This window comes from Miscanthus floridulus, chromosome 5 (assembly GCF_019320115.1).
Source record: "Miscanthus floridulus cultivar M001 chromosome 5, ASM1932011v1, whole genome shotgun sequence".
Taxonomy (NCBI): domain Eukaryota; kingdom Viridiplantae; phylum Streptophyta; class Magnoliopsida; order Poales; family Poaceae; genus Miscanthus; species Miscanthus floridulus.
This window is the reverse complement of record NC_089584.1, coordinates 145,119,453-145,132,953: the sequence shown is the minus strand read 5'-3', so window position 1 is coordinate 145,132,953 and position 13,501 is coordinate 145,119,453. Positions and strand designations below refer to the sequence as shown.

At 46.8% G+C, this 13,501-nt stretch overlaps 2 protein-coding genes and 4 non-coding genes across 6 annotated transcripts; all 6 read left to right on the top strand.

Annotated features, from left to right (window-relative positions):
- The first annotated feature begins 679 nt into the window (after nucleotides 1–679).
- Nucleotides 680–3,061, top strand: LOC136453987 (zinc finger protein GAI-ASSOCIATED FACTOR 1-like). Its single transcript, XM_066454540.1, has 2 exons — nucleotides 680–1,223; nucleotides 1,966–3,061. The coding sequence occupies exons 1-2, from the start codon at nucleotides 733–735 to the stop codon at nucleotides 2,858–2,860; spliced, it is 1,386 nt and encodes a 461-aa protein (XP_066310637.1). The 5' UTR covers nucleotides 680–732; the 3' UTR covers nucleotides 2,861–3,061.
- Nucleotides 3,062–3,263: 202 nt separating this feature from the next.
- On the top strand, nucleotides 3,264–3,345 carry LOC136455718 (small nucleolar RNA R41). Its single transcript, XR_010759193.1, has one exon. It is a non-coding gene; the product is annotated as a small nucleolar RNA R41 (small nucleolar RNA).
- A 107-nt stretch (nucleotides 3,346–3,452) lies between these two features.
- On the top strand, nucleotides 3,453–3,528 carry LOC136455767 (small nucleolar RNA Z155). Its single transcript, XR_010759236.1, has one exon. It is a non-coding gene; the product is annotated as a small nucleolar RNA Z155 (small nucleolar RNA).
- Nucleotides 3,529–3,659: 131 nt separating this feature from the next.
- LOC136455781 (small nucleolar RNA snoR100) lies at nucleotides 3,660–3,767 on the top strand. Its single transcript, XR_010759249.1, has one exon. It is a non-coding gene; the product is annotated as a small nucleolar RNA snoR100 (small nucleolar RNA).
- Nucleotides 3,768–3,846: 79 nt separating this feature from the next.
- LOC136455783 (small nucleolar RNA snoR77) lies at nucleotides 3,847–3,982 on the top strand. The gene has a single exon (XR_010759250.1). It is a non-coding gene; the product is annotated as a small nucleolar RNA snoR77 (small nucleolar RNA).
- A 5,068-nt stretch (nucleotides 3,983–9,050) lies between these two features.
- On the top strand, nucleotides 9,051–10,707 carry LOC136453986 (probable esterase PIR7A). The gene is made up of 3 exons (XM_066454539.1): nucleotides 9,051–9,536; nucleotides 9,761–9,898; nucleotides 10,177–10,707. Exons 1-3 carry the CDS (start codon nucleotides 9,147–9,149, stop codon nucleotides 10,462–10,464), a joined length of 816 nt encoding a protein of 271 aa, XP_066310636.1. The 5' UTR covers nucleotides 9,051–9,146; the 3' UTR covers nucleotides 10,465–10,707.
- Nucleotides 10,708–13,501: the final 2,794 nt, after the last annotated feature.

Below are 13,501 nucleotides of genomic sequence, written 5' to 3'. Positions count from 1 at the left end.
GCATGGAGAGATTACTATCTCCAATTCGAACCGAATATTATTAGGACGTATGCTAGCTCTTGAGAATAATTGATATGACTAGATCAGCAATGGCTTCTTTCCATTGCGCATCTTTAAGGTCTTTCGCAAATCTTGTGAACTCTAGGCTCTAGCTATGATTAATAGGGCAGAAAGTTCAATTACGACAGTAACTGTTTAGCGGTCCATGGCCCGTTCGCTTCGCTGAAAAAACAAGTCGAAACACTGTTCCGGCTGATTTGTTGTGAGAGAAAAATACTGTTCCGACTAAAAAAACAAGCTGAAAAGTACGGATTATAAGATGATACCTCCCTTTCACCGAAGACTAGCGGTGATAAGATGACGACATACATACTGTAAGGGAATATTTTGAACATTGTTTGTGGCAGCTTGAGTTAACTTGGTAGATAGCTAGATAGATCCTCAATACATTGTTTAATGCAATTAAACTGTAATAATGTCATTAATTAGCTTCTTGGTAGAAAACGATCGATCCCATGAAGAATGAGGTCAGCAACAGCTAATTGATTCCTGTATTATTCTTCAGACTGAAACCATCAATACATTTTGAGCTCAAATTTCAACCATACATACACTTTGATAAATAGTGCAACATTGTCCTGGAAGATTTCTTTAAAAAAATATCAGTTGTAGTTGACAACTACTGCACGTACTGTATATACTATATGCTCCAATTTGTTGCGCTGAATACTGATGATGAGGCGTTTATATGTCTTTGCATGCAACGACGACCGACGACGAATTATTGACGGTGATGAAGACCCGAGCGCGGAGGTGATCGCGCTGTCGCCGCGGACGCTGATGGCGACGAACCGGTTCGTGTGCGAGATCTGCCACAAGGGTTTCCAGCGGGGCCAGAACCTGCAGCTGCACCGGCGCGGGCACAACCTGCCGTGGAAGCTGCGGCAGCGCGGCGGAGGCGAGGACGGCCCTGGAGGCGGTGGCGGGCCGCCGAGGAAGCGGGTGTACGTGTGCCCGGAGGCGTCGTGCGTGCACCACAACCCGGCGCGCGCGCTGGGGGACCTGACGGGGATCAAGAAGCACTACTGCCGGAAGCACGGGGAGAAGAAGTGGAAGTGCGAGCGCTGCGCCAAGCGCTACGCCGTGCACTCCGACTGGAAGGCGCACGCCAAGGTCTGCGGCACCCGCGAGTACAAGTGCGACTGCGGCACCGTCTTCTCCAGGTCAGTCAGTCGTCGCGCGATCGCGTCGGCGTCGGCACGGGTGGCCTCAACGCCATTGGCGCTAACTTCTTCAGCATTGCATTTGCATTGTTCATCCATATCGATCAGCATGTCTATTTTGGCTTATCCTACTGTAGCAGCTAAGATTCCTGGGGAAGACCAAGGAGGATTTGTTTTTGTGGCACACCAACCTCAGAGTCCGTGCCTGCTCGGATTGGACTTGTTCTTCACTCTGACGACCAAACTATACTCCATCTTCATCACATTCACACGCCACACGCAGTGAAAGCTAGAGTTTGCATTGCCATGATGCATATGCATGGCGGCTACACACACCACGCACTAGTATATATAGCTGAGGAAATAAATCTTTCAGACAATAATGTATGGGATCTGATGAACTAACTACACTTTCTAACTACGCTTTGTCTTTCTCGTAACGTTAAAAAAAAAAAGAATCACACAGCATCTGCGTTTTGCGTAGGGCACAGACGTACGTTGGATCGTGTGACCAGGCGTAGGTCCCTCAGTCCTGCATGCATCTATCTGAGTATCTTCTCATGTACATGCCGACATGCCGTGCATACATATAGATAGAATCTGTGACAGAAGTAATTTGTTCTTTAGGTGTAGTAATAATGTAACATCAGCATTGTTTTACCGATCCATATGATCTGAGTATCTTCTGACCTAAATGGGTCGTTAATTTCTCACTGCTGCTCATCTTGGACACCATGAGTAGGCGAGACAGCTTCGTGGCGCACAGGGCCTTCTGCGACGCCCTAGCCCAGGAGAACAACAAGCTATCGCAGCCCATGAACATGGCGACGGTGGCCTCCGCCCTCCAGGGCCAAGCCGCACCCCACCACCTGGCGCCGCCATCCTCGTCCCAGCCCGACGAAGACCTCGACGCCGCCGCCTGCGAGGACGACGACGACTTCGCCCTCGACACCAAGAGCCCGCGTCTGAGGATGCTCCCCGCCAAGTCCGACGACGCCGGCGCCCCCAACCAGCTGCTCCTGCCGCCGCTCAGCATGGCCGGGTGCATGCTCTCCAGCCTGCAGCAGGGCGCCTCGAGGCCCGCGCCGCCTCCACCGCCGTCACCGGCAACTTTCTTCAGCGGGGGCGGCAAGGCAGCTGGACTCGACGAGCCCAGCATGGGCGGCGCGTTCTCCCCGACGGCCGCCTCGGCGAGCATGTCGGCCACGGCGCTGCTGCAGAAGGCCGCGGAGATGGGCGCCGCCGCGGGCGGGTACGCCGTGGGCGCGGGCTTCTCCACCGTCGGATTCGGGCCCATGCTGGCTGGGCCCGACCACCGTCTCCCCGTCATGGGCCCCTTTGGGCCTCTGAAGACTCCTGCGGTTCTTGAGCCGTACGATGGGCTGCCGTTGGGCCAGACGCAGCTGGTAGGCCTCGACGTGGGTAGGCTCTTGCCCGGACAGCAGTTCTACGGCAGCAGCCATGGCCATGGGGTCGGCTCCATGACCAGGGCCATCGGATCGCTGATGCATGGCGGTGGTGGTGGCCAGCAGATGGAGCACCGGCGGCCGGACGACAGCCGCTTCGTGGATTACCTCGGCGTCGAGGACCAGAGGAGTTGCTTCAGTGCTGTCAGCCCCTTTGGGCCTTGGGCCTAGTATCTATGTAAGGAACCTGCTTGTTTCCTTCCTCATGCAAATGCAAACTTACTACCTTGGGCCGTGGTTTGTCTCCGGCGAGGTTGTTGGAGGTTTAACTGGGCCGGCCCAGTAAGAGGGTGAGGGTATTCTTGTCAATCTAGCACCACCCGAGTCCCAGGAACCGGAAACCCTAACCCACAAATCGCCCCCTATATAAAAGACGGCTTCCTCCAATCCTCCTCTGTGCCGCAATCCCCACTCACGGCTGCTGCAGCCGCCGGAATCGTAGGTTTGTTCATCGATAGGCTGACATGCGAGCACGATGGTCGTTTTATCCCTTCATTTTCTTCTCATGTTTTCTCTTTGGATTTGGATTCTGATTCTCTCTTTTTTTCTTCCTTGCTTTTGTCGCTGGATCTTACTGAAGGCTGTGATGACCAAAAATACCTACCTATTTTCTGAATCCTGACGATAGAAACCAATGGATCCTTCTGAGCCTTTCTAAGATATATATGCGATCTCTCTTCTCTGTTTGATTTGGGCTTTGCTTGCTTGCTTTGGATCTGCTGTCGGCGGATTTTACCCAAAAAAAAAGGCAGGATCTTTTCCATGTTGATATGATGTAAAGCCTTCGACAGAAACTGCAATGTTGACCAAAAAATCAGACTACAATTATCTGATCAACTCCAAAATCTTGCCTTTTGAAGTGATTTATATTTATTATAATTTATTTTGCTGTTTGTTTTCACCTTGAGGAAGTTGAATGATATGCTGTTTGCGATCCGTTCACAATAAGCCGATGCTCTGGATTATGAACACAGGAAGGAAGCATGGTAGTGTGCACGGAGATGGACAAGGTCTGCATGTCTGCTCGCTTTGACGCCCTCGGGCTTTGATCTCGCGGGCCTGGATTCGACTTACACGCTTGCTCCCGTAGATTGCTCAAATAGTTGAGATTTTTATAATCTTTGAGTTTATGGATGCATTTGAACGAGCAACGATTCAGGCAGCCCCTTTGTCCGATTTCTATGGCAATGGAGGTGTTGCGTTGCTCGGAGAAGAAATCTTTTGGTCTTCAGATCGGCTGAGTGGGAGCTCGCCTCCCTCGTTGAGGCTGGTCTAGTAAGTCTTAAGAACATCTGTTTCCTTGTCTCTGAAAGTGTTCTCAATTAAGCACGTTTTCGCTATTTAATATATTTGAATGAATGAATTGCTCATTCTTGTGCTATTCAACTAAACACAATTTTTGCTATTTAAATTTAGATAAAAAGAATTACTTACAGAGACGAAGGTTTAACATGTTAACCTAACCACGTTTTTGCTGTTTAGTAAATTTGAATAAATGAATTGCTCATTCTTGTGCTATTCAACTAAACACATCTTTTGCTATTTAAGTTTAAATAAAAATAAAAGAATTGCTCATTTACACGAGACGAAGGTTTAACATGTTAACCGCAGTAAAGAATTTTAACAGCAAAAGAAAATTATGGTTTGTCCTGAATAACAGATCGGTATGGTGACCGTAAGATTCTTGCTCAGTCAAATACTGTTGTGCATGCGGGGTACGTTTTGAAGATCACACGTTCTATATCTCAGACGTTATATATATCTGGGTCATAATTATTCATGCTGCCTACCTCCAGAGAAATTTAGTTACGTGGGACTCGCATTGTGCTTTGCACCCTTATGCATTCTGTCATTTGTAATAACTAAGCAACAAGTATTTTGTTGCTCCAATGCAATTAAGTATGTGGGGGGAGTGCTTCCCCCCTTTCGATTTCATAAAAATATCTAGGTAATAGAGCTAACACTACTACAATAATTTACTGTCGAATTCTTCCTATGTGTTAGGACCTTACACTATTATCTCATTATCTAAAAAAAGGAGTAGTGAACACTACTACCACAATTTACCAAGCGAGGGATCTCATAAGTGATCACTAAGGCGTTTGGTGCCCACTTAGGAATATCAAAACTCAAGTACTCAACTTGAAAATAAAGAAGTTAGAGGTTTGTGCTCTGCCGCAAAATTGTTACAAGTGTGAATGCTTTGCCTAGCTATGTTCCAGGACGTGATTGACCACTGATGAAGTGATCAGTGACACTAAGGCTTGTTTGGTACCCCTCCTAATTTCGTGCTCTGCCACAATAGTGCTACAATTGTTCCCGGCCTATTCGCTGGTTGGTTTCTGGACTGATAAGCTTAGCTGGTGCTGGTTTGTTGTGAGAGGAAAAACACTGTTAACTAGCTGATAAGCCCTGACTGAAACCAACAAACGAATAAGCTGGTTGAATGCTTCGCCTGGCTATGCTTGACCACTGATGAAGTGATCAGTGACACTAAGACGTGTTTGGTGCCCCTCCTAGGGCTCCGGTTTAGCTCTGCAGCTACATTTGCGAATCCGGAGCCACCTGAAACCTCGAGGTGATTGACCAATGATAATCTGATCAGTGATCACTAAGGCTTGATTGGTGCCCCTCCTAGGACTTTGGCTCCCCGGTATAGTTGGGTAAATCGGTTCTAGCTTCGGCCAAACTCAACTAGAAAATAATAAAAGTCGAAGGAGTAGTAGATTGAGGCTTAGTGCTCAGCTACAATAGTGCTACAATCGTGAATGTTTTGTGTGGCTCTGCCACAATAGCTCTACAATAGTTCTATAGTTGTGGAACTCCAGCATCATCAATGGTCATGTGAGGTGAATTCTTTGTTCCATGGAGTTAGTGGTTTCCGAAGTCTGTTGCTTTGGTCTTTGACGATGAGGTTTGAGGAAAACTGTTGGGATTAAGATTTTTTATATATATCTGATTTACTCCTACATCCTATTGATTTCTGTCCACATCCTATTAACAGTCCGCGGGGGATAGTGGAGCAGCGGGAGGAAGGAGAGACGCCATTGTAATGGTTTGAGTTTCAGGTTAGCAATAGTTAGCCTAAACACCATACAGCAGCCACGAAAGTTGACCATAATATTTACTCAAAATACATATATATTATTTGAATAGAGGAGACACGTAATCAAAGAGTGCACCTACAGAGATGAAAACCTGACCTTTTATTATGAAGGTGATGCAGGCAGGCAATTCATATGATAATTCAATTCCCCTGTCAATCAAACAAAATGCATGAAAGAGGAAATGAAAAAAATTGCAGGCTAACAACATACCGTCTTTAAAGCTGCAAGCCGTGGTAAATCTTGGCATGATGGCACCTTAAGGTAGCACCTGTGAAGCATCAAACAAATTTCATTTGGAGAGACATATAAGAATGATAGAGAAACCTTATCTACATAACTTACTCTATACTATAGAAGGTACATGCATGTAAATTATAGAAGGAGCAGCTTTGTAAAGCTGCAATTGAAATATCAGACGATAAAAGTTAAAAGATGTTCAAATCTGCAAATGTTGCGAGGCCTGAAATCTAATAGAGGGAAGGGCACTTCTTGCTGCACCTTCGTGATATGGAGGTCCTTCTGGATGAAGATGATGCAGCAGCTCATCACACCCACATCTGGACACACCAACACATGATGACATGAACAGAACAATGTCAGTGAAAATATGTCAAAGACACAAAGCTATACATTCTGCAGTTTATTTCAGCAGTTCCATCAGTATGAGGAAGAGCATCCTAGTAAATGAGACACCAACTGAATTTGCAGAACAGTTTGACATCATCCCATTACATATGCTAGACTTGAAAACATTTCTGCCAGAGTATTTGCAGAGTAGTTTCAGTACGATCAAGATTGGCATTAACAGATTGATTACGAAAAATATTTTGAATGACTTTTATTATGCAAGATAGCATAGTTTTTTTATGTAAGATTAGACCATTATATATTTTATTTGCTTGCTTAAATAAAACACCGAAGAAAGCAAAAGGTATAGTAATTTGTAGCTAAATGAGTAAGACCAGATCTGCATCAAGAACGAAACGCCATTCGAGACTTTCAGTGAAGATCTGCTCACCGTAGCCGAGCAGGACATGGTTGAGGGACGCGAAGACGGAGCAGGCAAAGACGTATCTCCGACAGCTGTCGCCTCAGCCACGAACACGGACGCCACCGCCGTCCTGCGGCTCCTGCGGGAGCACGGTGTCCACGCGTGCTTACCGGTTCTTCCTCCCCAAGAACCCCGGCAAGGTGCCGCCGCCACCGGCCATCACCTCTGCCTTGCTCAGCCGCTCTGTCCTTCTTCCGAGAAGCTCGCCAGGCACCCGGCTGGGGAACGGGAGGAGGTGAAGTGGATCTGAGGAAGGAAGCCAACGGCGAGGCAGCTGGGCGCGACATCCGGGGGCACGGCGGCTGGTGGGGAGATGGAGGCGGAGGCGGAGGCGGCGCGGCGTTTTTCTTTTCACGAGAGTTGGAGGGGAAGAGACTGAGGGTTGATTTCGGTAAAGTTCGATGGCTTTTTTGAAAAAAAAACCCGGAGAGGAGGCTGGACTGCGGGTTGATTCAACTAAAGTTCGAGGGTTTTTTTGCAAAAAGACCGCGGCTCGCCCAATCTGGCATCCGCGCGCCTGATCGAACAGCCGGAAAATGCAGGCGACGTGGCACGCTAGCTGGCCAGCTTTTGGAGGCAGGATTCATACAAGAAGATAGCACTGCCCCACAGCTTTGCCGGAACCATGGTGTCTTTGTGAACATAACTTTCCTCTCCTCCTTGATTATGGTGTTTTTTAGAAAAAGGAATTTTTATTCCAGCCTCTGCATAAGTTAAGCACCTAACCATCCAATATTAGTTATTATAAGTTAGCCTCCGGCCGAAAAAAAGCAAGCTCTCAAAGAGCAGACAAAACAAAGAAAAAAACTCGTGCACCAGCACCTCTAGCTGGTTATATAAATCTAGATCTTTAAACCGTGACATTTATAATAACTAGAAGGGCCCCCGCATGTTACCGCTATAAATGTTCATACAGTCCGGGGCACGACGGCCCGGTCCGAAGCACGACATTTTGGCCCGATATGAGCACGACACGGCCTAATGAGCAGCGGGCTCGGACTGGGCCAGCCCGATACACAGGGGCATGCTTGGGCTGCTGCTCAAGCACAGCGGGCGGCACGGCATGACCCGGTCCACAAGGGTCAGCCCGGTGGCGGCCCGACCTGCTAAGGTCTCATCATGCTAACCCTAACTCCCCCATCTCACTCTCTCACTCTCTCACCCCTCCCGCGTAGCCCCCTCCTAGGCTCCCAGCAGCGCCGCACTCTTGGAGTCTCGGTCGCCTCGCTTGCCTCCTCCGCTCCTCCCCTTCTCACCTCGTAGAGTCGCAGATCTCGCTTCCCTCTCGCCTCTTCCCCGCGCGCGGCCGCCGTCTCCCTCCTGCGCGGCGTCCGCTGCCAGATTCAAGTGCGCTATCGCCGTCTCCGGTCTACCTCCCGCGCGCGGCGTCCGCCTCCTCCATGCCTCCCGGCGCGGCCCCACCTCTAGGGCGAGCGCGCCGACGACCGAATCTGCCTAGGGGACCAGCGCTCCTGCGGCGGTGGTCGCCTCCTGTGGCTGCCCTGCCTCCTCCTCTCCCTTCCCTCTCTCTGTGGGGCCTCGGGCCAACCCAACACGCTAGATGGCCCGTGCTTCTCGGGCCGGTCCGGCCCGAAAAATGGCCCAGTAGACCGTGCCTGGGCCGTTGGTCAGGCAGGACGCCCGCCTCGGCACGGCCCAGGTGGCACGGCGTGCCGTGCCGGCCCAACCCCCTTCGGGTCGTGCCCCAGGTCGGCCCGTTGGGCATCTATAGTTGCCGCGGTGCTACTACTGTTAGGGGCTACCACCACATTGTTACATGGTTGTTGTTATTGTTGTGTGATTACTGCTGCAGAAACCCTTTGTTATTAGACCATTATTACTGTGTCGTGAAGATCAATAAAATCAACAATGGAACAACAACACTGTTTACTATGCCGTTTAGTCGTTTACTGTATCACTGCCAATTTAGTGAACAGAGCAACAATGCCGGCCATACATCTATAAACTATGGCTGTGTTTGAATGTAGCCACCACAGCGGTGGAACACGGTCGTTTTTTTTTTCTGGATCGTGCAAAAGGTTTGTATGTCTATATTTTTTTTTAGATATGGTTTGGTAAACATTTATCTTTGGACAACAAAAACCATAATAAACCTACATGACTGTATCATAGTGGGGCACACACTGACAGCTACTCCCCATCGGCCGTCTCATAGTATATAATAAAAAATAAAAAGAAATGCATTCCTCTCCGTACACACGAATACACGAAGCTTCCTGGGTGATGGTCTGATGAATAATGCAGCCCAAACTGCAGTAGACCTGCGCCAGCGAGCGGCATGGCCGACCGGCCGATGGAGAGTAAGGCGGCAACCGGCAAGCACTTCATCCTGGTGCACGGCCTGGCGCACGGCGCGTGGTGCTGGTACAAGGTTGTGGCGCGTCTGCGCGCCGCGGGGCACCGAGCGACGGCGCTCGACTTGGCCGCGTCGGGGGTGCACCCGGCGCGCCTCCACGAGGTGGCGTCGTTCGAGGACTACTCGCGGCCGCTGCTGGACGCGGTAGCCGCGGCCCCCGACGGCGACAGGCTCGTCCTGGTGGGGCACAGCCTCGGCGGGCTCAGCGTCGCCCTCGCCATGGAGAGGTTCCCGGGCAAGGTTGCGGCCGCCGTGTTCCTGGCCGCGTCCATGCCCCGCGTCGGCAGCCACATGGGCGTCACTATCGAAGAGGTCAGCTGCAATTCCTTTTCCGTCAGAAAATTAACTTCACCGCTGCCGTGATTGAGTTACTCGATGGTCAGTTTGCCATGCTTTCTGACGATGATCAGAAGATAGAACCGGCAGTAGTATCATTTTTGAGGGGGCAATTCTTCATCAGCCAAGCCAATTTGTTCATCACCTGTTTGGTTGTGCATCCATGCTAGATTAATATCTTTTGGTTTCGTTGGTGCTAGTTCAAGAGGACGATCACACCAGATTTTTTCATGGACAGCACAACGATGGTTCTGAACACAGAGCAGGGGCCTCAAACTGCACTTCTATTTGGCCCCAACTTATTGGCATCCAAATTGTATGATCAATGCCCTGCCGAGGTAACAAACCTGTTTTCTCCCAAAATAAGCTACATACATGTATTACTATTGAAAAGTGTGTGTGTGTGTGTGTGTGTGTATATATATATATATATCAAACACACTAATATCACTTCCTTTACCATTGAGAACGAACATATAAAAGAGAGAATACTTTGTATGTACTAAATGAATCAAATCTTCACAAAAAAAAAATGTTTACAGAGTCTATCTAAAAAATAAACAAAAAAAATGGCAAACATGGAACCATAGTACTGATTTTGAATTGATTTGGGCAGGACCTTGAACTAGCGAAGCTGTTGCTAAGGCCCGGCTTCCAGTTCATGGAGGACCCAACGATGAAGGACGAGGCGCTGCTCACGGATGCCAACTACGGGTCGGTGAAGAGGGTGTTTGTGATCGCCAAAGCTGACAGAAGCTGCACCGAGGAGATGCAGCGGCGGACGGTGGACCTGAGCCCCGGCGCGGACGTCGAGGAGATCGCCGGAGCCGATCACATGGCCATGCTCTCCAAACCGACGGAGGTCTTTGAAGTTCTGCTCAGGATTGCCGGCAGGTACGACTGAGAAGAAGACGGACGGTGGACACTTCAGGCTGCTACGTACCTTTCAGTTCAAGTGTTAGAGGTGCTAAGCGAATTTGTCTGTAATCCGAGTGATCGCCCGCCCGTCGACAATTATACTGTGATTTGTTTTCTTCTCCCGTGGCTGATGCATGTGCCATGTGGAGTTGTTTTCGCCGATGTGCGACAGAAATGCTATACAAGACATATGTGTTTTAACACATAAAAAATACATGTATTTTTTTTTATCTCTCTTTCTCACCGGTGACCATCTGCGCTGGCGACGGCGGCCAGCGAGCTCGCCCCGGCGCCCGCGCCCGGCGCGCCTCCCCCGCCCGCGCCGGCCATGGCAGTGGCAGAGGCGGCGGCGGCGGATCTGTGATTTGTCCTTTCATAGAAAAAAATTATGATCTGTGATCTATGGAGGTTGAAGGTAGAAGAAGACTGAAGGTTGTTGGATCTTAATCCTATAATGTAAAAAAATTCATATGTTGAAACTACATAAAATAAATAGTTGTGTAGTAACAAACTCTTTCTTTAATCTGAATGTTTTCTTTGTCGTGTTTGACTGTTCTCTTCTTGCGCTTGTCCACAACTATATATATATATACACACACACAAACAAACCCTTCCGCGGCCATAGCTAGTACATCCATCGTCAACACACCACTAGTGGAGAAACGGGCTGTATTCCCAGTTCTCAACTGCCTTCAGTCCCGGTTTTGGAACCGGGAGTCCCAAATTGGGACTAAAGATCCTCTCCTTTAGTCCCAGTTTCGCGCCCGGGACTAAAGGGCCTTTCGGCCTGGCCACGTGGGGCGGTCCTTTAGTCTCGGTTGGTATTACCAACCAGGACTAAAAGGTTTTCTTTTTTTCTTTTTTGTTTCTATTTTCAATTGATGATTCGTTTTGGTTTTCGAATAGGTTTTCAAATACGCATTCTACGCTGCTAATAATATACGTATTCTACACGTTTATAATATTCGAACATTTTGTACAAACTAAAGTATGAAACTAACGTATATATTACATGCATATACATATATTGTACGTTATTTTATGTACATATAATATGTATGTGTATATTGTACGTTGTAATATATATATATAACAACTAAAGGTTGCATTGTATATTCTATCATATCTTTGGGATAACAAAATCACTCCATCTAGTTTGGCTTCCATGTTTCGTTGACGTCATTATAGAACTCGTCGGCGGGGTTGAGGACCTGGTCATTAAGAAATCCTGCTATGGTCTCTTGAATTGCTTTCAGTTGGTCACGTCGTATGACTTTTTCCTTCAACCATAGAGTCTTCAATAAAAGTTAAAGAAAAAGTATTAATATATATATATATGTGTGTGTGTTGGTCACTTGATTACTTATATATATGAGCAACAAAAGAAATTATGAATATATGAATATATTTATATAACATACTTTGAGGATCTCTTCAGGAGTTCTTTTTGTGTACGTCCCGATAAACTCGCAAACATAGTATCTGCAGTAGTTGTTTCCCTGTTCTTGCCTCAGAACCCACTTTTATGAGAAAAAAGATCCGGTGAATTGAAAGCATGCATGGTGTTAATTGAATTATATATATATAAATATAGATAGTACTTATTTTGTTTGCGATTATATCCAGTGGCGCTTTGCAATGTTTCATGTGGTGATTCTCAATGAAACTTTTCCAAACACTGCGCCCAATAAAATAAAACATTAATTTGGTCTTTAATAATTATTGCAGTTAAGATATCGGGGTATATATAGTTGCTAGAGAGACCATATTACCCTTGGATAATATCTATCATGTCTTGGTACTCTGTTTGTTCTTTTCTTAGCGAGTCTAAGATTCTCAACCGACTATTGACCATATCGATGACCATCAATATCCAATGATTGCTACATATATTTTTATACACAAATATGATCGACATTAACTAGAGTCAACATATATGTATATATATGGGAGATAGCTTAGCCAGTAAGCAAATAATTGAACAAATGTCCATATGATCGACATTAATTATTTAACACTCACTTAAAGTTGTAGGGGAAGAGTATGTCCTTGTTTTGTTGGTTCACTAAGAACCTCATGAGATTTTTCTTGAGTTCAGCTTTTCATTGAGGCGGGGGATTAGGGTGTTTGAATACGACATTTGGATCAACGAAACCAACATCATTATCCTTTCTCTTTCTGAGTTTTGTCATCTCATATCTGCATATATAAAAATATAGTGTGAGGATATATAATGTATATATATATACATGTAGCTTTATATATACTCACATTAATAGTAGAAAATAATCACACTTATAGACAATAGCAGCTAATGAGACTTTTGTCGAGAGAGTCCAGGTGGCATAGTTGGTGTAATTCTTCAAACTCGACATATATAACGTCATCGCCACGGAAGTAATATTGGTTTCTAACTCTGACAGTAACAAATGCATCTCCCCGTTCACACGTCGCCATGTACCCATAGATGTTGAACAAACATATGATCTGTCTGTTGTAGTTGGGATTGGTCGTGAAATCCTTATGCTGCTGAAGTGCATTTTAGCTTTAGTTTTTTAGTGGTAGTTAGGATTGTCTATATTGTAGCGAGACTTTCATAAATTAATACCTTGTGTGGTGGTATGCAAGTTGTATAATTAACTAATTATATTCTAGGTTTTAATATGGTATGTATATCATGTAATACAGATGAGCCGGCATTGGATGTACAATGCTGATCGCCGCTCCCAAGAGTTCATTGAGGGCGTGCATTCTTTCTTACGTGTGGCCGAGGCAAACAAACACGATGGTTTCATGTGCTACCCATGTGCCATATGTAAGAATTTGAAGGAATATGCTAGCTCAAGGAGTCTTCATTCACACTTGTTGAAGTCGGTTTCATGCCAAACTATATTTGTTGGACGAAGCACGGAGAAACCAGGGTTGTAATGGAAGAAGGTGAAGAAGAATAATGGGACGATGATGACATTATTGCTGAATATGGTGCCTTCAATGAGACTGCAATGGGGGAAGCTGAAGAAGAG

What these genes read in the sequence shown, in the direction of transcription:
- LOC136453987 (XM_066454540.1), top strand. Translation starts at nt 733, where the DNA reads ATGATGAGGCGTTTATATGTCTTTGCATGCAACGACGACCGACGACGA. An exon ending in TGCGGCACCGTCTTCTCCAG is followed by an intron (nt 1,224 to 1,965) that starts GTCAGTCAGTCG and finishes CACCATGAGTAG; the next exon opens with GCGAGACAGCTTCGTGGCGC.
- LOC136453986 (XM_066454539.1), top strand. Translation starts at nt 9,147, where the DNA reads ATGGCCGACCGGCCGATGGAGAGTAAGGCGGCAACCGGCAAGCACTTC. An exon ending in TGGGCGTCACTATCGAAGAG is followed by an intron (nt 9,537 to 9,760) that starts GTCAGCTGCAAT and finishes CGTTGGTGCTAG; the next exon opens with TTCAAGAGGACGATCACACC. An exon ending in ATGATCAATGCCCTGCCGAG is followed by an intron (nt 9,899 to 10,176) that starts GTAACAAACCTG and finishes TGATTTGGGCAG; the next exon opens with GACCTTGAACTAGCGAAGCT.